This window comes from Sminthopsis crassicaudata, chromosome 4 (genome assembly GCF_048593235.1).
Source record: "Sminthopsis crassicaudata isolate SCR6 chromosome 4, ASM4859323v1, whole genome shotgun sequence".
Taxonomy (NCBI): domain Eukaryota; kingdom Metazoa; phylum Chordata; class Mammalia; order Dasyuromorphia; family Dasyuridae; genus Sminthopsis; species Sminthopsis crassicaudata.
Genome location: NC_133620.1, coordinates 61,405,471 through 61,432,771, shown reverse-complemented (window position 1 = coordinate 61,432,771; position 27,301 = coordinate 61,405,471). Strand labels below are relative to the sequence as shown.

Sequence of the window (27,301 nt, the reverse complement as noted above, 5' to 3'; positions counted from 1 at the left end):
GAAGTTAATTGCTTTCTTCTTAGAGATGGATGAACTATCCTGCTGGTGAACCTTGTGGAGTTCTCATTTTTCAAAGAGCAGTTTCTGAATTTCACCATCATTTTCATCAAGCCATTCTTTATGTTTGCAAGTGTTCTGACCCAGATGAGCAAATGAAGTGCTGTTTACACTAAATTTCTGAAAGCTTTCCACTTCTTTTCTGCTTCACTCTTACTAAACTTGTGTTGCCTCAACTTTCCTTCCAAATATGCAACAACTGCTCTTACTCAGAGAATTACTGTACTCTGTTGACATTGTCTTCTGGCAGTCTTTTTTGTCTTGGGACCCCATTTTTGCTAAATGCAAATTCTTAGTTTGGACTTTCACGTCATTCTGTTTCTTGTCTTTACAATCACATAGTCTGTTAAATGCCAACTTTACTTTCAAGGGTAGATCCAAAAAGTTTTATTGTATAGAATTCTCCCCCCCCCTTTTCTCATAGGAAATAATTACTATTCAAAAGGTGGTGCTCCAGAGCTTCAAGGCCAAAGAATGGCTTAATTGGATTCCACTCCAAGGATCTGCTAGAATGTCTAGTTTGTGAGCTTTGCATTCTTTTTCTCTTTTATGATGTCCATAAGAGCTTAAAGTTATTGATATTCATTGGATAGCCTGGAGAGAAGCATCTGCTATTGTTGATAACAATGACATCCAAAGGCCTCTGACTATTATGCTTTTGTTAAACCTTTTTAGTCCTAGGGCTCAACCTTCTGTTATAACTCCTCCCCTTTTATCTTCATCTGATGGGTACCCCCATCAGAACCTACTTTACTCAAATACATACTATTTATCATAACACACTTATTTTTTTTCTTTTAGATTCATGAGTATTTATGATGTCTCAACTTACGTAAAGACTAGAAGCTGGCTTATGAAACTTAAAAAATTGTTAATTTTTTTGACATTTCATAAAGACAAGCTATATTTTCTCCCATCTGGGTAAGTACTTTGTGCTTTTTCAGAGAAGATATTTGATATATGTGAACTTTTCTAGATGTTCAGAAAAAAACTCACACTCTATCAACTTTTATATTATACTTATTTATATACAGACCATCTTTACTTTAAGCTAAGCTCCTTGAAGGCAGATTATGCTTGACTTTGTATATCCCTTTATCATGGTATTCCCATTAGAACTTACTTTACAGATTATAGATAATAACTGATAAACCTGAAATAATAAATCATCTTCCTTTGAACCAATTTTTATTTATGGGGAGATGATATATATAAATACACACACACACACACACACACACACACACACATATATATATATATATATATATATATATATATATATATATATATATATATATATTGAGAGAGAGAGAGAGAGAGAGAGAGAGAGAGAGAGAGAGAGAGAGAGAGAGAGGGAGAGCCCGCCCTCTCAGCCCTCTCAAGCCCACACAGGCCCTTGCTCATCCTCCCATCTTGCTTTGGCCTATCCTCATATCTTTTGGCCTTGATCACTTCATTGGTCATCAATAATATTACCATCAGAAAGTAGGTAGAAAAAGGGAGAAAAAATGAAATTCATATCTAGATATTTTAAGCTTTGATTCCCAAGTGTTATATAGAACTTCATCACACTGAGCTGCTAAAGGTGCCCTTTCTAAATGACTTGGAATAGGGATCCAGCTCCACGGACTTACAGTTTTTCATATTAATTTCATTTTACTTAGAGAACAAGCATTATAATAATAATTGAGCATCTTACTGTAGGCATAAAACTGTTCTAAGTTGGGAGATATAAAGTTTACACAAGACATAATCCCTGCCCCAAGAACCTTAGAGATTGACAGGTATTTTAAAAGGTGTTTATGGTTGTGAAAATGCAACATAGTTTGATGACCTTTAGTATTAAGATTCTGCAAAGTTACAAGATCTCAGTAAAGAAAATGTGAAACATTTCTATAACAGAATATTAGGAATGTTTTTGCATTTATAAACAGGAAAATAAAAGGGTTTTAAGGATATCTTTGATAGTAATTTTAAAATAGGAATTAAAATAATGTTCATAAAATTTGGTAATATTTTTCTTTAAAAAAAAAGTTTTAAGGGGCATATATTGTCAGAGAAAAACAGTCCTAGGAAATGAGCCATATCTTTATAGTTCAGGATTTTTTATTAAATAAATCTTGAAGTTGTGTCTAGATTTCTCCCCTCAAAAAAGAATTGTCTGAATAGAATTTTATATTCTTTTTTTCTAATTAAGAGTGATGAAAGGCAATGTTTTCTTTAAAAAAAATAAAGTAACCCCAAAATCTTAGTGCAATTTTAAGTTAAGACTTTACAGTGGTCCTCAAACTTTTTAAATAGGGGGCCAGTTCACTGTCCCTCAGACTGTTGGAGGGCCGGACTATAGTAAAAACAAAAACTCACATTCTGTCTCCGCCCCTCAGCCCATTTGTCATAACCTGGTGGGCCACATAATCATCCTCAGCAGGCCGCATCTGGCCCACGGGCCTTTAAACACTAAGACTTTTGGAGCATCCTTTGTACTATACAATGCACATACACACTTATAAATCAATATATCTGTATTAATATGTATGTGTGTGTGTTTTATATATTGTAATGCTGGAGAAATTGAAGCAAGATAGAGGTTAGAGAATTTTTAATATTTTATTTGGGTTTCTGGGAGGGAGAGATAGTCTGGAGGCAGAGCAAAATCCATTCTGCCTCCAGAACTTAATTGTTTTCATCTCAAAGAATCCAGCATTGAATGTAGAGATTTCAATGATTTATATATGGCTTCAAGTGATCAGGGGAGACAAAGGCAAGAGGTGGAGTATGAAATTTCCAGGTAGGAACCATCAATTTGGTTCTGACAGGTTGGGGGTAGGACCATATATTCTGATAAATTGGGAATAAAGGGGTAGTCACTAGAGACAGAAAGTCTGGAACTTAGAGATATGTAAGCATTTCTCTTAGTAACTTATCTGCCTATGGAATGCTAATGGTCAGGGCTCCCAGCCCTAATTATCTCAGTCCTAATGGTTAGGAAGTGGGGTTGCAACCAGGGGGACTGAGGCAGAACAATTTAGGGAAAATGAGGCAGGACAATAAAAGCGAACTGTGGCACAACAATATAAGTATTTATACATAGATAATAAATATGGATAAAGATATACATACATATATCTGAAGAAGTATCAGGTAAATGAAATACCCGAATATCAAGGGTGTTGGAGAGCAGTTCTGAATATAAAGAATTGATGAGACATTTATCACAGTCACAAAGCATGCCTTTTATTGATGTGAAAGGGACACAGCTAAATCAAATATGATTAAACTATGTGTTTTGAGTGAAGTGGAATTTTAAAGTCAAAGGGGAGAAGGGAGGGAAGTAGGGATGGGGTATAGGGAGTTAGGGAGGAGTTAGAGAGGAGGCAGGGAGGGGCTTAAGTGAGAACAAACTGTCGTGCATATATTTATGTGACTCCTAGCTTTTATTTTTCTTTAGAAAATATTCTCATATAATAAAAATTCATGCTCAAAAAGTTATCAAATTGTGTATATCCTTTGACTCAGCAATGTTATTACTGGGCTTATATCCCAAAGAGATCTTAAAGGAAGGAGAGGGACCCACATCTGCAGAAATGTTTGTGGCAGCCCTTTTTGTAGTGGCCAGAAACTGGAAATTGAATGGATGCCCATCAGTTGGAGAATTACTGAATAAGTTATGGTATATGAATGTTATGGAATATTATTGTTCTGTAAGAAATGACCAACAGGATGATTTCAGAGAGGCCTGGAGAGACTTACATGAATTGATGCTGAGTGAAATGAGCAGAACTAGGAGATCATTGTACACAGCAACAAGACTATATGCTGAACAATTCTGATGGTCATGGCTCTCCAACAATGAATTGATTTAGACCAATTTCAATTGTTCAGTAATGAAGAGAGCCATCTACATTCAGGGAGATGACTGTGGGAACTAAGTGTGGACCACAATATAGCATTTTCACTCTTTCTGGTGTTGTTTGCTTGCATTTTTATTTTCCTTCTCAGGTACAACAAGATAACTGTATGGATATGTATACATATATTGGGTTTAAAATATATTTTAACATGTATTGGAATACCTGCCATCTAGGGGAGGGAGTGGGGGAAGAAGGGGAATGGAACAGAAGGTTTTGCAAGGATCAGTGTTGAAAAATTACTCATGCATCTGTTTTGTAAATAAAGAGCTATAATAACAATATAATAAAAATTCCTTATCTCTGACTTAGGGCAACAAGAAGTTGCTCATATGGAAGAAGGATTATATTTATTCTGTTTTGCCCCAGAGGGCAGCACTAAGAAGCAGCTAAGTTTCAGTGGATACTGGACTTCAGTGGATGTGGTCAGGAAAATATAACTTTGAATCCTACCTCAGAAATACTCTTGCTCTGTGACATTGGGCAAGTCACATAATCTGTCTTTTTCTCATCAAAAATTGAGAATAATATTGAAATCTATTTCATAGGATTGGAGTGAGATTCAAATGAAGTAATATATGTACATTATAAATATACATACATATATTATGTATATACCTCATATACAAATGTATGAAGTACTTTGCAAACCTTAAAGCAATACTACAAAAATAGTGTTATTATTAACACTATTATTATTCTGTGAGAAATGACCAACAGGATGATTTCAGAGAGGCCTGGGGAGACTTATGAAGTGATGCTAAGTGAAATGAGCAGAAATTATAAGAAGGCAGATTCCAGTTCACTTTAAGGAAGAACTATGTAATAATTAAAGTTGTTCAAAATTAGAATAGATTGTCTCATTGGGTGGTGAGTTCTATGCCACTAGAAATCTGGAAAAGACTGGTTGATCATTTGTTCGAGTATTGCAGAAGATTCATGCTTTGAGAAGGGATGGGAAAGATATCTTTAGGGTCCCTTCCAACATCAATCAGCCTTATTGTGTAATTCTAAAAGTCTTTTTTCTCTATCAATTATGTTTCTACAGTGCAATGATCACAAATTCTTATTTTTCATTTTAATTTAAACTTTTAACTATTATGTTGAAGAAGAATTTTTAAAATACACACACATGTTTTTAAGCATTAGTTAATAATGAATTTGATTGATTAACATTCTATTTAATCCCAATTCTTTTACAGGAAGTCTAAATTTAGGGGTTTTGTACATCATATTGTATTTTCAGAGGAGTTTCAGTATACAGGATATATTGTCACATTATTATACGCCTATCCCATGCTAATACATCTATGGCCAGATTTAAGAGATTTCTATGTGATTGGACTAATAATAGCGAACTACTATTTTGTATTATTGAGCATAATAGAAGCAACACTAAAGGTATAGTATATAATATTAATATTTTCCATGTATAAAAAATTCAGATTTCTTAAAAATCTCTTCAAAGTTGAGTTAACTTGATGTTAGATGCCATTTACTTTAAAACTTGGCATGATTCTAGATTGTTTTATATAATTTGTTCTTCTTTGAAGATCAAGAAAGAACTCGCTATAGATCTCCAAGAGAAGATTAGAAGAATAAATATTGAGAATTTTGTAGAAAAGATTCCTTTATAGGTATCTATTGGAGTAGATAGTCTCTGAGGTCTTTTTCCACTCTGAGAGTCTATAATTTAGCTAAGATAAACATCATAAATGCTGACACAATAATGGATTACAATTAAATCAATATCATACAGTCCTATCATACAGGGCTTCATCTTATTGTTTCTTATTTGAAAATGACTGATTATAGATTTGGAACCTATAGGGGATTATATATGTTCAATTTAAACTAGATTTCATTGGAGAAACAAACTGTGTGTGTGTGTGTACTTGAAAAATGATGTGAACATTTTCCCAGATGATCAGAAATGATTATTTGTGCAATCAGCCCTCCTGCTTAAAGACAGATTCAACAAAGTGAATCAATCCTATGAATTTGCTAGGTATTAATTTGGGAAATTAATTAAGGGAAATTCTCATAAGTTATATTCTTTGGAGCCATTATTAACAAATTCCAGATTCTTTTGGGGCAAATGAATTCTTCCTTAAGTAGTTAGGATACTAAAGCATTAGTATTCTAGAAGATTTTCTCAGCAGGAAGAACCATTTTAACCCCAAATTTCTTCCTAACTAATTAGGCTATGAAACAATTTTAGACTTCTGAGGCATGATGACAAAATATATAAATGCTACTTTCAGATATGGAAGGAGGTCAAAAGAGAGTAGCAACAAAATAGATAAATAATTCTTCCTGGTTAGGAACAGCCTATTTTCATATCCCTCAAATGCCATGTTTCCCTGGTTTATATGTGTGGGTATGTATGCATCTCTATATACATATATGTACACACATATATACATATATATACACACATATATATATAATTTCATACTTCATATTTATCCTACTAGCATAAAAATTCTCTTGAATTATTTGTTAATATTGGATGATTTCACAGAATTTATTTTGAGAAATTATGGCCTAATCTAATGTCTTTCCCAGAGCATCTCATTTTTTTCTCTGACAGGGGACTTGACCATATATTATACTTCCTTCTTTTATTGTTTTTCAGTGTTCCCAAATGTTAATTACATCTTAAGTTTCAGCATTACCAATCTGAAAGGAATTCTAATCAGATCTCAGATAATCAGAATTTTAAAAGATCTGGGTAGCCTAAATAATCAAAGCTAGAATATAATATCACTTGAAATTTTGTGAAGCACTTAACATCTGTTTTCTTATTTGATCCTCATAAAAATCCTATGATGTAGCTGTTATTAATATCCCCATCATATAGATGAAGAAACTGATGTTGAGAAACATTAAGTAATTTGACCAAAGTCACACAGCTAATAAATGTATGAATTGGGACATGAACTGAAGTTTTTCTGACTCTGAGCCCAGTGTCCTTACTCATTATGCCACCTAAATTGCATAGAATGGTAGGTATTGTTGCTGTTTGTCCTTTGTTTTCAAAGAGAACCTGACATGGGGAAGATAATGTCATAAGTTTGATGAGATTTAGGGCTCCTGGTGGTCAAGGAACTAAATGATGAGGTTAGTGGCAGGTTTGGGGTTCAGGAAACCAAATGAAGAGGTTTGACTCCCCTAGATTCCCCTAGGATTCGGCACAGGGCAGGGAGTTGTGGGGAACCCTCTTCTAGAGGCGCAGAGGTCCTTTGTAAAGGAATTTACAAACCCGAAAAGCTAGACTGGTAAAAGAAATTTATTATTGGCATTGGGAAGTCACTCTTTGCTATGCATGAATAGAAAGACTGAATTCATTGATGGCATGGTTCTGACAGAGAAGTAACATTTCTAGTGGAGGAGTCCTGGCAGAGAATTAAAGTTTCTAGCAGAGAAATGCGGCAGAGAGGTTTAAAATATTGTTAGGGAAATTGGTGAGAAAGATAAAGACATAGTAATGCTGAAAGAGAATATCATTTCAGTGGGCAAAGGGTTGCTGCCATGTTAGGGAGAGATTCCTTGGCATGGCATGTTAGGTCCTCTGCAAGGACTGAGCCCCAAGTTGCCTCTTTTTATAATTGAGGCCTTGGCTACAAGCTGGGGGTTGCTCCTTTTGGGGGCTGGTGCAGCTTGAGCTGGAATTAGAATCGAGAATCTTAGAACTGAATGAGTGTCTCTAGGCTGACCTTTAATTCCATGGGAAGCTTAATCAGTAGTGAGTGTTATCAACGGGGGTGGTGCCCAATTCTCAGGATCTTTTACAGAGGCCATGTTATGGGCCAGAACTCTGAACTTGAAAGGATTCTTACAAGGTACTGAGTCAGTGGAATTGATAGAGACAATAATTATCTAATTTAGCGTGGTTCAGTATGATTGATCTGATCCTACAAGGAGATGTTACGGGCCAGAACTTGAAACAAGGTACTGAGTGGAATTGAGGAGACAGTGGTTAAATCTAATTTAGCATTGATTTAATCCTACAACAAATAATTGTTTCCTAGTGATATAATGATTGGTGTGGAGCATATAAACTAGAAGCCTCAGCCAGGGAGATTCAGAGACAAGCAGACAGAAGGCTGGAGACTGAAGGCTGGAGCACAAACCCTTGGACTCAGACAGATTCATCCCATCGCACACCATCTCGGTGGCAGGCTCTTCTCCTTCATTTCTCCACTGAAACCAAGACTCCAGAAGCCCTCCAAAAAACTAGCCGAGCCCCAAGTGAAGGAGATAAGACTTTGAAAGAGACAATAAAGGATTTGGATTTTATCATGTGGCTGCACTTATGGTGATTACTGAACTAAAAAGAAGGCTGCTCCCAGAAGCTCCCCAAGAAACATGCTCCCAGAGAACATTGTAAGGCCAGGATTCAAGGAGACTCACTCCTTGAAGTTTTCAGAGAGAATTTTGGGGTCCCCCCTTCAGTTTCAGGCTCCCCTCATCAAGTTGACCTGAAATCAGAAAACTCCCAGTTCAAATCCCCATTTCAGGAACTCTCTAGTTGTGTCATCCTGGGCAAGTCATTTAAATTCTGTATTTGTAAAAGTAGGAATGAAAATAGCATCTATCTCCTATGGTTGTGATGAGAATCAAATAAGATTACACACATTCAGACACACACATGTACACACATCCAAACGTATGTAGAGACATCAAGAGAGAGACAGACACAGAGACAAAGAGAGAGAGAAGCAGAAAGAGACAGAGATAAGAGAGAGATAGCGAGACACAGAGACAGACAGAGACAAAGAGATGGGGGTGATGAAAGAGAGAGAAGAGAGACTATGAGACAGAGAGAGACAGAGATGGGGAATGATAGTAAGAGAAAGAGAAACACAGAGAGATATATAGAAAAAGACAGAGAGGAAGAGAGACAGACACACAGACAGTGAGACAAAGACATACACACACACAGACAGTGAATAAAAGAGACAGTCACGACACAGAGACAGAGAAGAAGAGAGATACAGACACAGATTATATATATATATATATATATATATATATATTATATATATGCTAGCTACTATTAGCTATTATCATGTTTGTAATTTTCTATTCACAACAAATAGATAAATTCCAGTTACCTGAATAAGAATATAATGGAGAAGGCACTAGACACTGTCATCTGACCAGATAGGAGTAAAATACATAGATGAGGAATTTATGAAATCCAGGTCTGCACTAAGAAAAATAAAGACAATAATATGTTTATACTTTGGAGGTATGTCTTGTGAGAAAGAGAGATTGAGAGATAGAGTAATATATAGAAACAGAAACTATATGAATAAGATAATATTTAATAGTATTCCACTGCAGCCAGGCAACTAATTAGTGCAGAGCATGAAGTCATGAATATCTGAGTTAAAATCTGACTTCAAACATATATTAGCTATGTGACCCTGGGTAAAAGGCCTTAAAGTGCCTGCCTCAGTTGTTGTTGTTTTTAAATTATTTTTGAGGTATAAACTTACATTAATCAAGGCTAAAAACAAACAAAACAAACTATGGAAATTATGTTAGCAATACTCTAGCATCTAAAGAAAGAAGAAAAACTTAACTTTTGAGTGAAAATAAAACTAATAATGACTATTATTATTCTAAATTTCTAAAATTCTAGTAAGTGCTGAAAAGTTCCCTTCCACATATCCACTAAAATCTCCATTAACCTTCTCATATTCATTCAATTATTATCTACTGATTTCAGATTAAGAAATTTAGGATTTAAGTACATTGAAGATTGTGAAGTTTTCTTCTTGAGTCACCAAGGTGTGGTAGAAAGAACAGTAAATTTTGAGTTAGAAGATCTAACTCTGACAACTTGCTGTCTTTGAATGAAGCCAAATTATTTTACTTCTGCTATCTTTTCATCTCTAAATGAGAGAGATGGCCAATCTTGGCTGCTAAGGTCTTTTTAGTATTAAAGCCCTATGATTTTATAGGACTTTCACTACATGCAAGATATGATGATTTCTCATTCAATTGTATTTTTCTATTTTGCTTAATTACATCTGGGTGAAATAGGCTCCTTTGGGTTAGCTCAGTATCATTGTAATTCACATTGTTTTGATGGAAAAATTGTTTTCAGAATTTCAAACAAAGGGCATCAAAGGAATTTTGGATTTTTGCTGAGGATTGCCTTGTATTCTGTGATCATTTAATTTTTTTCTACATCATTGTACTCCAAATAATAGCATTTCTTTTTTTTTTTTTGCTTCGATTCCTTAATAGATAATAATTATGAAAAATAAATATTTTCATCAGAGTTGGAACCATCTGGAATTTTACATTATCATTTTTGGACTCATCGATATCATTTGCATACACTTAATCAGACAGAAGCCAAGAGATATCGTCCTTATTCAGTGTTCAGTCATATTAGGATATTTAAGAATAATAAGATTTTTTCGTATTTTTAAGGTAAGGATTCTGTATTTAAGTGATCACCATTTCCTTATAGTGTTATGATAAAATATGGTGTCTCCCAGAAATCATTAAGGGAGATCTTAGCTTACTGCCAAATAGAATGACCAGAAATGAGCATAGGAGTTAGAGTTTACACTTGAGGTTACATAATTTTTAAAAAATCAGCCTAAATGCTGTCATTTCACTTGTCAGCTAAAATATGGGATAAGGACACATCCAAAATCGGTTAGGGAAATCCTGACAAATTATCCCCTTGATTGTGTTTCAAGAGGCACAGAAAATTATCATTGCCTTAAAATATCTTTCTTGTTACATATCCTTGAGGCAAGAATGAGTAATCATAATCTGGGATCATGCCAAAGGCAGCGAGCCTTGCTCTACTTCGTTTAGGGCTTAATGCTCTCGTTTTATCCTCTGGCTGTACAAAGTCTCCTATTATAGCAATTCATTCAAATCTATCTCTCCTCAAAATTACTCCATGCTTTAATATTACACCCTCTTTCTCCTTCATGCTTTTAATTAAAATTCCATTTCTTAGTGCTAGAACATGGCCGAGTGCTTAAAGGATAAGTTAAAATTAGCTGTTTAAAATAATTTACACTTAAACATCAATGACTGATAGACAGCACCCTCTAGGGGATATCTATATTTGAAGGGGAAAAAAAAGACCTACTTTGCCCTGATACATCTCCAAGAGCTGGAATATGTGTTGTAGAAATTATTGAGCAGCCTGGCTTTCCAGTGTCTTTGTTTGGTCTCAGACACAAGCTGTATGAGCTTGGGTAAGTAATTGTCATTTTATTGCCGTCTACCTCAATTTCCTCATTTGTAAAATGGAAATAATAAGAGCACTTATCTTCCCCCCAGGTTGTTGTAAGGATATGCTAACTTGTGTTATAGGTTAATTCTTTTGGGATCATAGGACCATAAAAAGCAGAGGGAGATAGAAAATAAAGGAACCTGCCCCTGACATATATTGTTTGAGTGGCCCTAAGCAAGTCATTTCTAGCACCCTAGGAAACTTTCATAAGACTCTTTAAATTTCAGAAAAAATGTATTGATAGAGGTTCCTGCTCTGGGAGCTCCCTATACCAGTTGTCAAATTCTTGGGGGTGCAAAAAGAGGCAAAAGACAGTTCCTGTCCTCAAGGAGTTTACAATCTAATGGGGGAGATAATGTGTAAAAATATGTACAAACTATATACAGAACAAAAGGAAATAATTATCAGAGGGAAGGTATTAGAATTAAAAGGCATTGAGGAAGGCGTCTAGTAAAAGACAAGATTTTAGTTGAGACTTAAAGGAAGCCAGGAAAGTCAGTGAGTATAGTGGAGGAGAAAGAGCATTCCAATCATGGAGGACAACCAAAGAAAATGCCTTGAGAGGAGAGATGCAATGTCTTATTTGAGGAGACCATCCAAAAGTGCATGATGGGGAGTAGGTATAAGGAGTACTAGAAAGGGGGGGGAACTAGGTTATGAAGGTTTTTGAATCTCAAATCGAGGATTTTGTATCACATGGCCAATCTTTCTTACTTGGATCATAGATCAGAAAACTAAGAATAGATTTTTAAAGAAAGGATAAGGCCATTGAAGCTTAGGAAGCCTTAAGTAATTTTTTTTCAAAGCCACACTGGAGTTGTCAGAGTCAGGATTTGAAGTTTCAAAGACTGACTCTTCAGTATTAATAATTGAGATAATGTTGGTTTGAGGACTAAGGAAAAAAAAGGAAAAAGAATTGGCTTGGAAGAGAAAATCCAAATGAAAAATTTTCCTTTCAATAGACATACTGTACACACCACACTCACTACCTGTCTCTTAATTTTCTTGATTAATGGCACTAATATCCTTTTTTGTTGCTTAGGCCAAAGAGGAAAAAAAAAGTCATTTTTTACTACTCCTGTCTTGTAGCATCCAATCTACAAATCTTGAAGCTATGGAGAATAGCTAACAGACTGGAATGAGAGAAGGAAAAAATCATTTTATCTTCTCTTTGGCAGAAATCAGTGGGTAAAAATAGGATGTATGGGGGAACCTCTGCCAAAGGAGCCCCTATTTTTATTTGTAAGAGGTTGGATTCATCTGTTCCTTCAGGTTTTTTGATACTCATTGGGCTTTGTCTTTACTTTTTCTTTGTTGTATTCAAGGATCAAACATTTTATTAATAGCTATAATGTGCCAGGCTCTGGGGTATGGGCTTCTTTCATGCAAACGTTTCCATTTAATTTTGTGAAATGTATGCTGGAAAGTATGAGTTTGTCTCAATTTTTGGATTGGGGTGGATGGGGAGTAACATCATATGTTTTCCCAGATTTTCTTGATGAGGGTTAGGAGCCAAAAAAGTGAAGAAACCCCATAAAGTACAATCAGACTTCATTTTATGAGAGTTTGTGATAGATAGAAAGGTTTTTAAAAATTGGTTGAATGGAATTTAAGAATTAGAGAGGAACACACTCTCTCTGACACTTAATATCTGTGAGATCTTAGGCAAATCACTTATAATTATCCCTTCCACATTGCAACTTTTCCCACTATAGTTTTAATATTGCAGATTGGCATAAGAGAATAAATGGGAATTCTGGGAGAGTTTTGTGGAAGTTGTAGGTAGCATACAAAGGCCAGGAGACAAAGCAGAGCCTGTGACTAAATGCTTAGCTTAAATTTTATAAAAAGCTACTGTAAACACCCCATAAAAGAAAAAAAAATCAGACTTCTTCCTGATATGAAGGGAGGATAAAGAGTTTACATGGATTTTCTAGATGGTAGTGGTATGGCATCTGTAATCCTGGCGATGTAGAAGGGATAACTGTAATTTCTCTGGACCTCAACTTCATCATCTATGAAATGAGACGATTGGTCCAGAGAGTCTTGGAAGTCCCTTTTACTTCTAAATGATTCACTGTTCACCTCCAACTCTCATTTATTGAACAGAGGAAGAAAGTAAAACTGTGTATTCATTAACTTGCCCAAGCTCATGATGGCAAGCAGTAGAGCAGAGATTTGAACCTAGGTTCTGTGATAACAGCTCTTTTATTCTCTTGTCAGTCAACAATATTTGTTGATTTGTTTTTTAGTACTGGGTCTGCCTATCTGGCTTTGGTTGGTAGTGAAGTGTTTTCTCTGAACAATTTCACTGTTGCTCAGACTTAAATTTTTTTAAACTTAATAATATTTTATTTTTCCAATTACATGTAAACTTAGTTTTCCACATTCATTTTTGTAAGATATTGAGTTCCTTTTTTGTCATTCCTTTCCTTACCTCCCCTTTCCCAAGACAGCAAGCAATCTGATATAGATTATACATGAACATTTTAAAAAAATAGTTCCAAACAGTCATGTTGTCAAAGAAATTCATAATAAAAAGGAAAAACTATGAGAAAGAAAAAACAAATAAACAAAAGGTGAAAATAATATGCTTTGATCCATATTCAGTCTCTGGATACAGATGGCATTTTCCATCCCAAGTCTATTAAAATTAAAATTGTCTTGGACCACTGCATTGCTGAGAAGAAATAAGTCTATCATAATTGATCATCACACAATCTTGCTTTTACTGTGTACAATGTTCTAGTTTTGCTCCCTTTACTCAGCATTTCAAACTTAATTTTTATGAAACTGCTTTCTATTTTCTCCAAAAATTGTTGTCAAATTGGGATGCTTTGGCTAAAATGAAAACTGAATGTTGAAAATTATCTTTACATGTATTTTGAAAAATAAAAGGCTTTTTTATAAAGCATACAGCCTCCCACCCCGAAAACTGGACTACTGTGTTTATTTGCTTCTATTTCTTGTTTATCTCGTTTATTCTGTTAATCTAACTCAAATCTAGGTCAAGCTTCCTTAATTCACATTCAAAGCAATTTTAACTCAATCTACCTTTCCAGCCTAATCTACTTCTCCCCTTCATTCATTCTGCTCTAGTCAAATTAGAACAATTCTGTTCTAGTCACTGAGCTTTCCTGTGTTTTTCTCTCCCTAGACTACCTTTCTTTCTTTCTTCTTTGTTTCCTACTTTTCTCTCTATTTAGTCTACTCTTCCCACCCTTCTCCCACAACTCCCCTGGTCTATTTCCCACATATCAAGTTCTGGAGCTACTTTTTTTAAGTGTGAGTGAACATTTTAAAACCATGTAGGAATTGGGAGTGGGATGTAGAGGAGGTGACAGAGGCCTGAACTAGCAGTTCGAAAGACATTTACTCTCACACTATCCTAGTTATTCAACAGGTATTTGCCACCTGCCTTCTAATCTTTGGTTACTGGTCCTATTTCAAATTCCTAACTTTCTCTTTAACAATCCTTTATCCTGCTTAGTTCTGCTGGATTTTTTGATCCAGTGCTTTATCCACTGAACCTAATAAGATTTCTGATTTTGGTGATTTGAGTCTTAGAAACTGGCTCTTTTATAGATTGTAGTGCCATTGGTACCTTGGACTTTGGATCCTCTCCCTGTTTTGACTTACTTTCTATTATTTCCTCTAGCATTCCTCAAACAAGCAATTGGTTCATCACTAGCAAAACCACTCTTAGTATCCTCCAATGAAAACTTGCTGAAACCCCTTGGCTCCCAGCTTCTTTCTGTATTTAGAAAAAGGACTACCTTTTTTTAACTCAAATGCAATCTCCTCTCTTCCTAATCCTTCCCCTTAAAAGAAATGCCTTTTCTCTCCTCCAAATTGCCATAGAAACTTGATGTTCAGGCATTTTTACAAATGTCAATGACCATTATCTTCCCTAATTCCTTTTAGAACAATAATAATAGTACTTATAGAGTATGTTAAGGTTTTCAAAGTACTTTATAAATATTATATTGTTTTATGCCATGGGAGGTAGGTGTGATTATTGTCATCATTCTCATTTTACAGATGAAGAAACTGAGGTTTGTAGAGGTTAAGTGATTTCCCTAGGCTTACTTAGCTAGTAAGCCTCTGAGGCTGGCTTTGAACTCAGGTTTTCCTGACTCCAGGTTCAGTATACTCTGTGCACTATGGGACCAGTTGCTGCCTTGGTGTCAGAACAAAGCTTATGCCAGCTATGCAGGAACGAGAAACATTCATTGTAAGAACAACAATTTGTCAGAACTGCATTTGAAAATCTTCCCAAGCAAAGTTTCCCAGGTAACTCGCTGGTTTTTAATATGTAATCTTACATCTGAGATTTCTTTGACATGCTATTTTAGATGGTGCTACCAATGCTGATTTATGTAACTGAGGAACAGATCAAAAAACGTCTTAGCTTGATGTATTGTATCACAAAGGGATATATCCAAAGTCAAGAGGATACAAAACTCTTAATTAAACAGATTTCTACTAGAGAATCCATATTCCAGGTGAGGAGAATACAAATAATTTATAAAATTTGGGCGGTACTTGGACAAGACTTGGGTAGACATGGAGCTGTGTGGGCCAAGTGAACATCAGTAGTTTTATTATTAAAAGGTTTAATGTTGAGGCATTATAGTAATAGATAGGACTCAGAGTTTGGGCTCAATTTGAGGAGAACAAAGCTGGTTTATATTTGAGAAATTGTGCAGCTCTTTCATTGATTTCCAAATGGTTTCCTATTGCAGAAGTACATCAATATCAATATCCCTTTGGTAATACTACATGTCTGAGAATCAAAAACATTAGCAAATGCAAGTGTCCAAAAAGGGTAAGGTAGATAGCAATGCATTGACAATCTTAAAGAAGAAAAATAAAATTAAAAATATCATCAAAAATGTTTAAAACTAAAGGAGGAGAGGCGACCAGTAATAGAACCAAAAGAGAAGGATAGTAAATGAACAGCCCAAATGCTACTCTGCTATCCGTGGAAAAGAAAAAAGCAACAACATACAAACAAATAGCAAATTGTTTAATGTGCATTCAGCACATTGAATAAATGTGTTCAGTGTTTTTGGAAAGACATGGAAAGAATTATACAGAATTGGAAGGCCTGGATGGTTTGTAAGAGCTTATGGATGCATCAGAAAACTTACAGTAAAGTTCAGAAATATGGTGTCTATTGAATATTCAGACTAGTGACTGAGTCAGAGAGATTCTTGAGAAATACCAGTTTCATGATACAGGGAGGAGAATTAAACCCTGTATTTCAAAAAAAAGTTATAAATATAATTAATACTTCTTTACCTTGCCTATTTTGGACAAATGGTTTTTAAAAAAAACCCTGAAATTTAATAATATCTTTAATTCCTTACAGAAACTTTATGAAATTTTGGAAATGAATATGAATGATGCTGTCAAAGAGCTTGGTAAGGAGAACCAAGGGACATTTTAATTATCTATACTAAATTCCCATTTTGTTCTTTCAGGCTCATTAGTTAACTCATAGGGACCCAAGGGAAATTACTTCACTGCCTCTGGACCTAAGTTTCTTCATCTGCAAAATGAAGGAGTCGGATTGGATAATTTCCAAGACCATTTTCTCCACTAATAATCAGTGATTTCATGATATTTAATTGTAAATCAAAATGATTTGGGAAAACTTTGGTGCTTTCAAAGAAGTGCATGTATTTCTCATCTGTTTTGTAGTAGAAAAGATGCTGGATTTGTGATCACAGGTTATGGAAATCTATTCTGTCTCTGTTGATTGTTACCTGTGTAACTTTGTACTGGTCCTTACTTTGCTTTTTTTTTGTTAAAACAAAAAACAAAAAATGATCTTAAGAAACAAAAGAAAACAGAAACTTCCAGCTTTAAATCTAATAATTTCTCTTACCCTAAAGAGAAACATATGAAACCATTGGTTTGAGATACTTTGAGTGTCCCTTCCCCCCAGATTTAAGCCTTACGTTAGTTTATATTCTTGTGTGGAAACTGAGGGGAGGATCTATGAACTTTTAAGGTCTCTTCAACCTCAAGATGTCATGATTTATAGTTTATATTTCATGGAAAAAAAATCATGCTGTCAATTATTAGAGTTTAAACCTCCTAGAAAGACTAGTGTAGTTTTTTGTTTTTTGTTTTTTTTCTTTTTGCCATAATACATTTCTGGATACTCTATTGGAAAACACAATTGGTGAAAGATTGATCCTAATTTTTGGTTAAATGTAAAAACCATTTGTGGGCAACTATGTGATACAATAGATAGATCAGTCCCTCTTCTCTACTCTTTGCTATCACCCTGTCAAAAAGACGTTTTCCTGAGCCTCAGAGACTTGGCTGTGTGACTTAACCTTGTTTTGCCTCATTTCCTTAATCTATAAAATGAACTGGAGAAGAAAATGACAAACCACTCTTTGACAAGAAAACCCCAAATGGGGTCATAAAGAATGGGGACTTAAATGACCAACAATCTCCCCCCCCAAAAAAAAACCAAAACAAACCCACAGTTACTTCATTTTGCCACCAGATGGGGCTAAGGCTTCTATAAAAGAAAATTTAGAGTAGTTTTAAACATCAGCTTCATGCCTGCGCCATCTTTGGAAACCCAGGAAAACTGAAGAAAAAGTGCATTGAATTACAGATAAATGAAGAGTATTTTGTTCTTTATTGATTTCTTAGGTAACACTGGATGATTGAATTGATAAAATGAAAAGCATTTTTAATTAGCATGTCCTTTGTTATCGATATTTTTTGAAGATTCACAAATTTTAGAAAATCTAGAGTATTAACCAACTAAATATATAATTTCTCTTTTAGGATGGTCTTTAGTGAGGAAATCAATTCGTATTTAAATTTTTAAAAAATTTTATAAACATCAGTGAAGTTTATTTTAAAGATGTGTAATGGAAAGCTAATATATTTCTATTGAGAATAAGAAGGCTTTTGTCATCTAGGGGAGGGAGTAGAGGGAGGCAGGGGAAAATTTGGAAAAATGAATACAAGGGATAAGGTTGTAAAAAAAAATTACCCATGCATATGTACTGTCAAAAAATTATAATTATAAAAGTAATTTTAAAAAGAGAATAAGAAGGCTTTATCAGAGTTCTGGGAGAATCAGGCCCAATTTTATACTAACTTCATTTACCTTGTGGAAAGGGAACATTGGATTTAAATTAGAAAAACTTATTGTTGGGGAAATTCTTCATTATCTTTATCAGTAAAAGGTACTTATTGAATGCTTATTACTCAGGATATGAGGCTGTAAATGTTGGGTACATATTGTGGAGGGCATGAATATCAAACTGATGAACTCCAATTTTATTCTGGAGGCAGTGAAGAGTCACTGAAGATCCTTCTTAATGTTATGACAATCAGGAGGGTGCAAAGGGAAGATCAGTCTGGTATCTGTGCAGGATGGGTTGAAGAGAAGAATAGAGGAAAGAGAGACAAAGAAAGAGGCAGAAAGAGTCAAGTGTCCATTGTCAATTAAGCCAATTAATACAGAAAGACTCCTTTCTGTATTAATTGGCTTAATTGACAATGGGCACTTGACTCAAATCCTACTGAGGATTTGGGATTGAGATTATGACAAGATAAAAAGATGACACATGGTATAGAAAGAAAGAATTGTTTGAATGGAATTGCCACAATCTTTTTCATTTGTCACTCTTTTTTTTTTTTTAAACCTTCTGTTTTCAAAACAAATGCATAGTTTTCAACATTCACTCTTGCAAAACCTTGTGTTCCAATTTTTTTCCCTCCCTTCCCTCCACTCCCTCCCCAGACAGCAAATAATCCAAAATATGTTAAACATATATTGCAGTTCTTCTATTTTGTCTCTTTTTTTTTATCACACCATAGAAAACTTATCCTATTTTATTATTGTTGTTGGAAGTGTGGTTTTAATACCAGCACTCTCTTAAGTCAATTTCTATGTTGAAATAAAATGAGGGACCCATCAGTCACTGAAAGATTAAAAAAAAAAAAAAGATTTTTTTTTTTTTCTAAAATAGCAAGGATATGCAACAGGGATATAATCACACTTACCTTTTCTGGACTTGGTTTTCCTTGAATCCATATGGAAATACTTCTGGTCAGAGGAGGAAATAGTGAAGGGTATGTGGCAGAAATCTACCAAGTCCAAGTGGCTTAGACTATGTGGCTGGGACTGTGTATGACTAGGAAGTTACATCAGGGAACCCAGGGCTAATTGGACCCCAAGGAGTAGCTCTCTCTTCTTTTGGGTAAAGCCTCTTTATTGGGAAGTGGAGAAAGAAGTTTCATCAAGGAAAATACCAATTATCATTGCCCTAAAATAGTTTAACTGAATTGAACTTCTGGCAGTAAGCTATCTCTGAGACACCTGGACTTGTAAACTCAATTCTACAGTATTAAATCTTGCTTAATAATCCCTCCCTACCTCAATAACCAGAGGATGGTGCAACCCTTTGTATCGAAGTTGGTATGGCACACACTTGTTGTTGGGCAAAACCAAAAATGAAAACCAGACAATCTGGAAAACTGAGAAAAAAGAACTAGAAAACTGGCAAGTGTGTTGTGCTCCAGATCCTATATTAGTGGTGTGTCCACTATTGAGAGATATCACTGAGCAAATGCTTGTTCCTAGAGATGGAATAGCAAGGAGAGAAGAAAAGGATACTGGATTTGACTCCAGAGTTAGACCTGAAGAAAGTGGGTATGGTTAGGAAAAAAAAAAAAAGAATAGAAGAAATAACACTGTGATTCCTGCATTAGCCATATCCAAAAAAAATTAAAATATGCTTCAATTTTTAATCCATCTTTTGAGTTTTATCTAATCTTTCTGTCTGGGTGTGGATGGCATGTCTCCTCATGTTGTTGTTCAGGCATTTAAGTCCTGTCTGACTCTTCATAACCCCAGTGGCAAAGATACTGGAGTGCTTTGCTATTTCCTTCTCCGGCTGATTTTGCAGATGAGGAAACAGAGGCAAAAAAGTTTCATCATGATTCCTCTGGAACTGGGACTGGTTCTATAATTTGTAAATCTTCAAAATACTGTATAAATGTCTATTATCAGTGAGTATTTCTCTAGTTTTGGAGCACTATAGTAATTTCCCTTAAATCAGATCTTCCTAGAGTTAAATGCCTACTTATTTAGATTGTTATCTTTTTGGGAGAGAGCTTAGGGAAGGTGTGTGTGCTGCTTCTCACTGCTGGTTCCTCACAGCTCCACAAAGAGCTGTGAATTGTAATTTTCTGGATTCATTTTTTAGGCAACGGGTTTAATAGACATCTCTGTCAGCCTAAAGATAGCATGGTATAGTGTGATAAGAGAGAGAACTGAACTGAGAAATCGGGACATCTGATTCCTAAGCCTGGTTTTGAGTTGCTAATTGTTAGCAAGGCCATGAGCCTCTTTGTGTTCTGATTTACTGCTTTATAAAAATGGGAGAATTACCTCCTTTATTTAACTAGATGTGTTTTGTAAAAATTAAATGTGACAATGTAAATAAAAGTGCTTTGAAAGCCTAAAAGCAAAACAAAACAAAATAAAAGAGCTGTGAATGCCACAAACACCCCGAAGGAGTGGAAAAAGCAAAGGTTAGTATCGGAAGACCTGGATACTGGGCAAATTACATGGCCATTGCCAACCTCGATTTCTTGTTCAATAAATTGGGGATTAGTAATTCTCACTGTGTCTACTTGACAATTTTGTGTGAAGACCAAAAGAGATAATGGATATAAAGTACCCCATACTTTTAAAGTATAAGCTACTTTATTTAAACATAAGCTACTGTTACTGATAATCATTTACTTTAGGCCTGATAGAACACGAGTGCCGTGAAGTTGTCATTGCCTTAAAAACCAAACAAGCCATCCGAAATGTACTGGGTAAGGCGCTGAAAAATCTCAGATTTCTTTGGTCGAGAGGCATAATTGATAAAATGGAAGGAACTAAGATGAACAAGGTAATGAAATGATTCTTATTAAAGCTAGTGAGTGCTCCTATCCTCTGTTTCCACTAGCCTGTTTCCCTTGGGACTCAAGTTTTACTTTATTTTTTGGCTTTGGTGGTGATGGATGCCAGCTGAAGTGGGAATGAAGTGGGAGAGGAATGGATAGCTCCCTTGCTTGCCAGTTAGAACACCTCCCTTTCTATTCCTTCTTAATTGCTAGTAGCTTGCCTTCTGATAGCACCTTCTATCCACTTAATTATTTACATGTTCTCTCTGTCCATTAGAGTAAAAGATCCTGGAGGGCAGGGGCTATTTTTGTTTTTCTTTGTATCCCCAGCATTCAGTTTGGTGCCTAAAAGAGAGTAAACATTTAATAAATGCAGGATAATAAGTGATTAATGAAATAATGACAGTAACATAGCTTTAAGAACTCGGGGCCAAATAGAGGCACTGAAAATTGGAAATAGATTGCACAAAGAATAGAATGCTGATACCTTTTTGCCTTCTTTCAGCTACAGTATGGATTCTATTTTACCTATAACTTTGAGTCTTTGATATTTTTCAACAGGAAGATGCCAAATTAATTATTTGAGCATAAAGAGAGCAAAGTGTGTAGTAATTGACTAGTAAGTACAATTGTAAATACATAGTAAAGAGTTTTCATTTGGAGCGAAAAGGTCCACATCCATGGAAATAACTAACAAAGTCAGAGTAAGAAGGAGGGGATAGATGGATAAACGATCATTTAAGTAAAAATAAATGACTCAATGAGTTAAAAGCAAAGGAGAATATAACTAATTGCACAATAGATTCTTTAAAGAAAGTATGTAAAGATAAATGTCGGCTGTCTGACTAATTATTGTTTTGTTTATATTTAGCTATTTCTTGCCAAAATAAAATCACTGAACAACTTTCCAATGACGATCCCTCCCCCTACTCCTGAGAAGTTTCTTCACAATATTGTTTGGCTGGAGAATAAAGAGGTTCTCATTGAATTCTTTAAGGTAAAGATTCTTGTTTTATTTAGGGTTCAGAATTTCTATTATCAGATTGGCAGAGTTGGTGCTATTCAGAATAATTGTTTCCCCAGAATCATGCTTATCTGTTTTCTGTGTTACTGGTGGGTCAGAATGAGACCTGAAGGGAGCATTGACCCTAGCATTCATTCCAGATACTTAGATGGTAATCCTACCATGCAGTTTACGAGCTGTGACTTTGGGCACGTCTGTTGGGTTTACATTTTTGGCAAATTTGGAAGCAAACCAGCCCCAAACAGACTTAGAGGATCTCATTCAGAAACTAAAGCTGATGGATTTTTATCTATCATAATCCTTATCGTATATGACCCATACCTGTGCTATTATTTCTTCTTGCTGGACAAAAATAACTGCACTCAAGTTCTGTTCCCATACTAATGTCTTCTTCCTTTGCACCACTTTCAAAACCGTATATTCTCTATCCCAAGGTTTTCTGGTACATTAAATAGGGAATATGTATGTTGAAATACAGAAATCTTTGGGGTGCATACCTGGATCAAGGACCAGACAAGGAAGTACGTAGCTCTCCTGCAACCCCTTCTGATTCTCTCAGCATGTGAAACTTGTATTTTATTAACAGATTTCATGAAGATGCTCCTTAAAGAGCTATCCTTTTTAGGGATTGTTCATTGAAATGGTCTAGTTTTCTCCATGCCAAGGATACAGTGTTGACCTTGTCTGCTTAGAAACACATATAGTGCATTTATCAGCTCTTCAGTCTCCTCAGATTTTTTTTTACAGGTTTGAGGTCCTACCTTTTATTCTATTTTTGGTTGAACTTTATCTCCATTCTACAAACTAGAATTTGCCTATCTTCAGCATGCCTTTCTCAACTGTATAGTGATTGGAAAAGAATTAATTGAACCTTTGATGCTTTGTCCTCTAATCGTCATAATAATTGAGTTTCAGACCTTTCCACCTATGAAAAGAAGCATGTTTTCCCCAAGATACCCAGGATCACCATTTTCCTGGATAATAATTGTTTATGTTATACAAATCTTCCCAGGAATGGCTGTTCTGGGGACAAGAGAAGATTGAAATGAGCCTCTTTTTTTTTTTCTTTTTCCCTTTTTTGTTTTTTTTAAATTTATTTTTAATATTTTTTTACATCTTTAAAAAATGCAACATATAATAATCCTCCTTTTGCTTCAGTCTCATGTTTTACACAATTTGGCATTCAGTTATGAAAACTTTGGCACATATTATTTAATTCTTCATCATGAAACCACACATCACATTTGATATTGATCATCCTCAAGGGCATGTGGGTAAATGATTACCAACCAGCTGGGAGGGGAGAAGAAGGAACACATGGAACTTTTAAGTTTAATTACCTTTATTAACATTTTCTCTATCAAGTGTCTAGAGTTCACAAACTAGCAGAAAATTCTGCAGTTCTGCCCGAACCAGATGGAAATAGAATTGGAAAATGTTAGGGTTTTTTTTAATTGGAGCTTTTTATTTTCAAAACATATATATATATATATATATATATATATATATATATATATATATATATATATATATATATATATATATATATGGATAATGTTTTTAACATTGACCCTTGCAAAACCTTGTGTTCCAATGTTTCCCCCCTTCCCTGAACTCCTGCCTCTAGATGGCAAGCAATCCAATATATGTTAAAGATGGTAAAAATACATCTTAAGTCCAATATATGTATACATATTTATACAATTATCTTGCTGAACAAAAGAAACATCAGATCAAAAAGAAAAAAATGAGAAAAAAACAAAACACAAGCAAACAACAACAAAAAGAGTAAAAAGGCTATGTTGGGCTCCAGATTCAGTTCCCACAGTCCTCTCTCTGGTATAGATGGGCCTCTTCATCACAAGATCATTGGCACTGGCCTGAAGCATTTCATTGTTGAAAAGAGCCATGCCCATCAGAATTGATCATCATATAATCTTGTTGCCATGTACAATGATCTCCTGGTTCTGCTCATTTCAGAGAGCATCAGTTCATGTAAGTCTCTTCAGGCTTCTCTGAAATAATTTTGCTGATCATTTCTTATAGAACAATAATATTTCATAACTAGAATTGGGAAATGTTTAAAAATTAAAAATCTAATATAACATAGATGATTTAATTTATGATTTTCTGACTCAATATGAGTCCCAAGGGGATCCACTTTCATTTGAATTTGATATCAATGGTCTAGACCAGGGGTTTTCAAACTATGGTCCGCGGGCCTGATGCGGCCGCTGAGGACGGTTATGCGGCCCCCTCGGGTTATGGCAAATGGGCTGAGGAGCGGAGACAGAGTGTGAGTTTTTGTTTTTACTCTGGTCTGGCCCTCTAGCAGTCTGAGGAACAGTGAGCTGGCCCCCTATTTTAAAAGTTTGAGGGCCACTGGACAATCAACAAAGCAATAAATCAAGCTCTGATTTATAGTATTTGCTGATTTCCAAGGTGTAAATGTTCTTGTTGAAAATTAACAATCAGCTCTCAAGAGCCAGCTTGGGCTGGCTCCACCACAACCCTTACAATCTTTTGTGAACAGCCTATTTTACAAATAACATTTCTAACCTGGAAAGACAGCATGATGCAGTGAAAGGGAAGGTAGTGCAGACTTGGAGTCAGGATACTTTACTTCATATCCTTCCTCAGACTCTCACTAGCTATGGACAAGTCACTCAACATCTCTATCTTCATCTATAAAATTAGGGAGTTGGACTTCATGACCTCTGGGGTCCTTTGTGTTCTAAATCCAAGCTCTTTTGATTAAAGCTCATTGATTTTCAAGGGGAGTTAAATCAAATGCATTCCCAAGCCATTGATGCAACTTAATCTACATTTCTTACATTGACTAAAAGTGGAGAAACCAGATCAATCTGATTTCATCTGAGTCAAGATCAGATGTTTTGAGTCAGACTAATGGAATAGAAATACACATCACTGACCATTGCTATCACAAAATAAAACTATAGTAATATTATTGTTAGTTTCAATCTTTCTTTTTCCCTTCTTTTTTCTCTTTCTCTCTCCCCTTTTCTCTTTCTCTGTCTCTTGCTATCTCAATCTCTTTGTAATCTGATCCATATGTCTCTTTATTATTTAAATTAGAAAATGGAGTTGTCAGATTTTTTGTGATAATTATTCTTTTTTCTTTTAGGAAAAAGCCCAACTTGCATGTTTTGACTATGGAGAGATCATATGTAAAGAGGGTGATATGCCACAAGGAATTTACTTGATTATTTCAGGAATGTCAAGTGTAAGAGCCATATTAAAATCAATTATAGAAATGTAATTTAAAATAATAAGAAAAAATTCTGGAAGTTTAAAAGGTTTCATAAAACCTCTTTTTTTATATGACTAAACATTGATGTCTAACCTAAGACTGTGATTGGTCTATAAGAAAGGTGAAGGGTGGGCTACCCATTATATCAAATGACAAGAGGGGTCTCCAGAATCAATAGCAACAGGGACTATACAATATCAACACTGTGGAAAGTTCCTTACTAGATACCACTCAGTACCAGCAAGACCTAATGTTGGGCAAAACATCTCTTGCTCAAGTTGATTGATCCTCCTTCCCTCAAGACACAAGATCCGCTTGTAGTCCTTAAGATTTGGGTACCTAAACTCTTCCAAATTCTACTATTCAGACTTATACAATTAAATTCAAATCTCATCCAAAGATATTAGGTTCAATGATTAATGAAAACTTAATCAGCAATCAGTAATCAATTTCACATTAAAAGTATGTGTCAAAATCAAAAAAGTTAAAATATGATAAAAAATAAAAAATATTAATATAAAACATATAAATGTAAAAATGTTATTGGGAGCTGCCTCTTGCATTTGAAACAACACTAACAATATGCTACAGTTTGGGCCACCATGCATCTCTCCGTTGCCCTTTGAATCACCCACAATTTCAGGTTTCCAGAAAGAGTGTTGTTTCATGATTTATAGCCATTGATATACTTGTGAGAATATTGCTCTTAAAAAAAAATACGTGTTTGAAGGCTTTATTTTGGTCAGGAAGTATCTTGAAATCCTTGGAAGTGCTATAAAATTTCTCAAATCCAATACAGCCTTCAGTTTTCCCTTTCTTCAATTCAATTTGGTAAGTTGAAGTGATATCTTTTTAAAAATGAGGTTAATGTAACATTTCTTTCTAATGAATCCATATTAATTCATGCTGATTACCATTTTAAGTACTCAAAAATCATTCATAGAATTTTGCTAGAAATTGAAATCAAGCTCACCATGTTATAGTTTGAAGAATAGGGTTTATCACCTTCAAGGACCAAGACATCATTATCCTCTTCCCACCTTGCAGTCCCTAGAGTATTTTGTCCTTCATGATTTTTCAAAGCTTAATTGTAAAGGGCTAAAACTCTTTAAAGGTGTGCTTGAATCAGACAACCAAGCACTTAAGGCTAATTACCTATTGGATAATGATTCTATTAGCATATGCTTGGAAAAATGGCCCTTCTCACTATTCCATGCTGGCTCGATCTTTTGGTATATACCAATAATCATAGGAGGGATTAGAGGGTGAAGTGAGATAATCCAGAGTCACTTTGGAGGAGAAGGAGGAGAAGAGAGGTTGGTGGAGAGCTTGTGGCAGTTTTGTCCATCCCCTTCACTTCTCCCCCTAAAGACCAAGGACTTCTGCTTATCCTGACTCTGGCTGATTCTGAGGCCTCCAGGGAGCTAGCCCAGACTTTACACTTTATGATAGTGGCTCTGCAATAATATTTATAAATACATTTAGTACCCTGAGAATTTCAGTTTAGAACTAATGGCTTAACCTCATTGAGGGTAACTAAGTATTCATTTCCCATCTTTTCATATGTCTTGAATTTCAATTTCCTATTAATTATTTGTTTTTGTTCTATTAAATATTAAATAGATAAACCAAATGGACTGTGTTATTTTATTGGTTATCCCAAATATTGTGCAAATGCTAGGGTCTTATAATATTCAAATATTCAATTTGGTTGATAGAGGAATCATGCCCTGGCAATCATGCTCCCTTCATACCCCTTATTTCTTCCCAACTTCATCCAGAGATTGTCATCAGCTATTTCCTCAGCTAACTGATGG

At 35.1% G+C, this 27,301-nt stretch overlaps 1 protein-coding gene across 1 annotated transcript in view; it reads left to right on the top strand.

Annotated features, from left to right (window-relative positions):
- SLC9C2 (solute carrier family 9 member C2 (putative)) overlaps nucleotides 1–27,301 on the top strand; it is a 105,281-nt gene that overhangs the window by 50,758 nt on the left and 27,222 nt on the right. Inside the window, exons 15-22 of the mRNA XM_074308373.1 lie at nucleotides 859–978; nucleotides 5,171–5,369; nucleotides 10,233–10,421; nucleotides 15,603–15,752; nucleotides 16,622–16,673; nucleotides 21,046–21,194; nucleotides 22,061–22,186; nucleotides 25,359–25,457. Of these exons, the coding sequence (XP_074164474.1) occupies nucleotides 859–978; nucleotides 5,171–5,369; nucleotides 10,233–10,421; nucleotides 15,603–15,752; nucleotides 16,622–16,673; nucleotides 21,046–21,194; nucleotides 22,061–22,186; nucleotides 25,359–25,457 (1,084 nt within the window). The remainder of the gene's footprint in view (nucleotides 1–858; nucleotides 979–5,170; nucleotides 5,370–10,232; nucleotides 10,422–15,602; nucleotides 15,753–16,621; nucleotides 16,674–21,045; nucleotides 21,195–22,060; nucleotides 22,187–25,358; nucleotides 25,458–27,301) is intronic.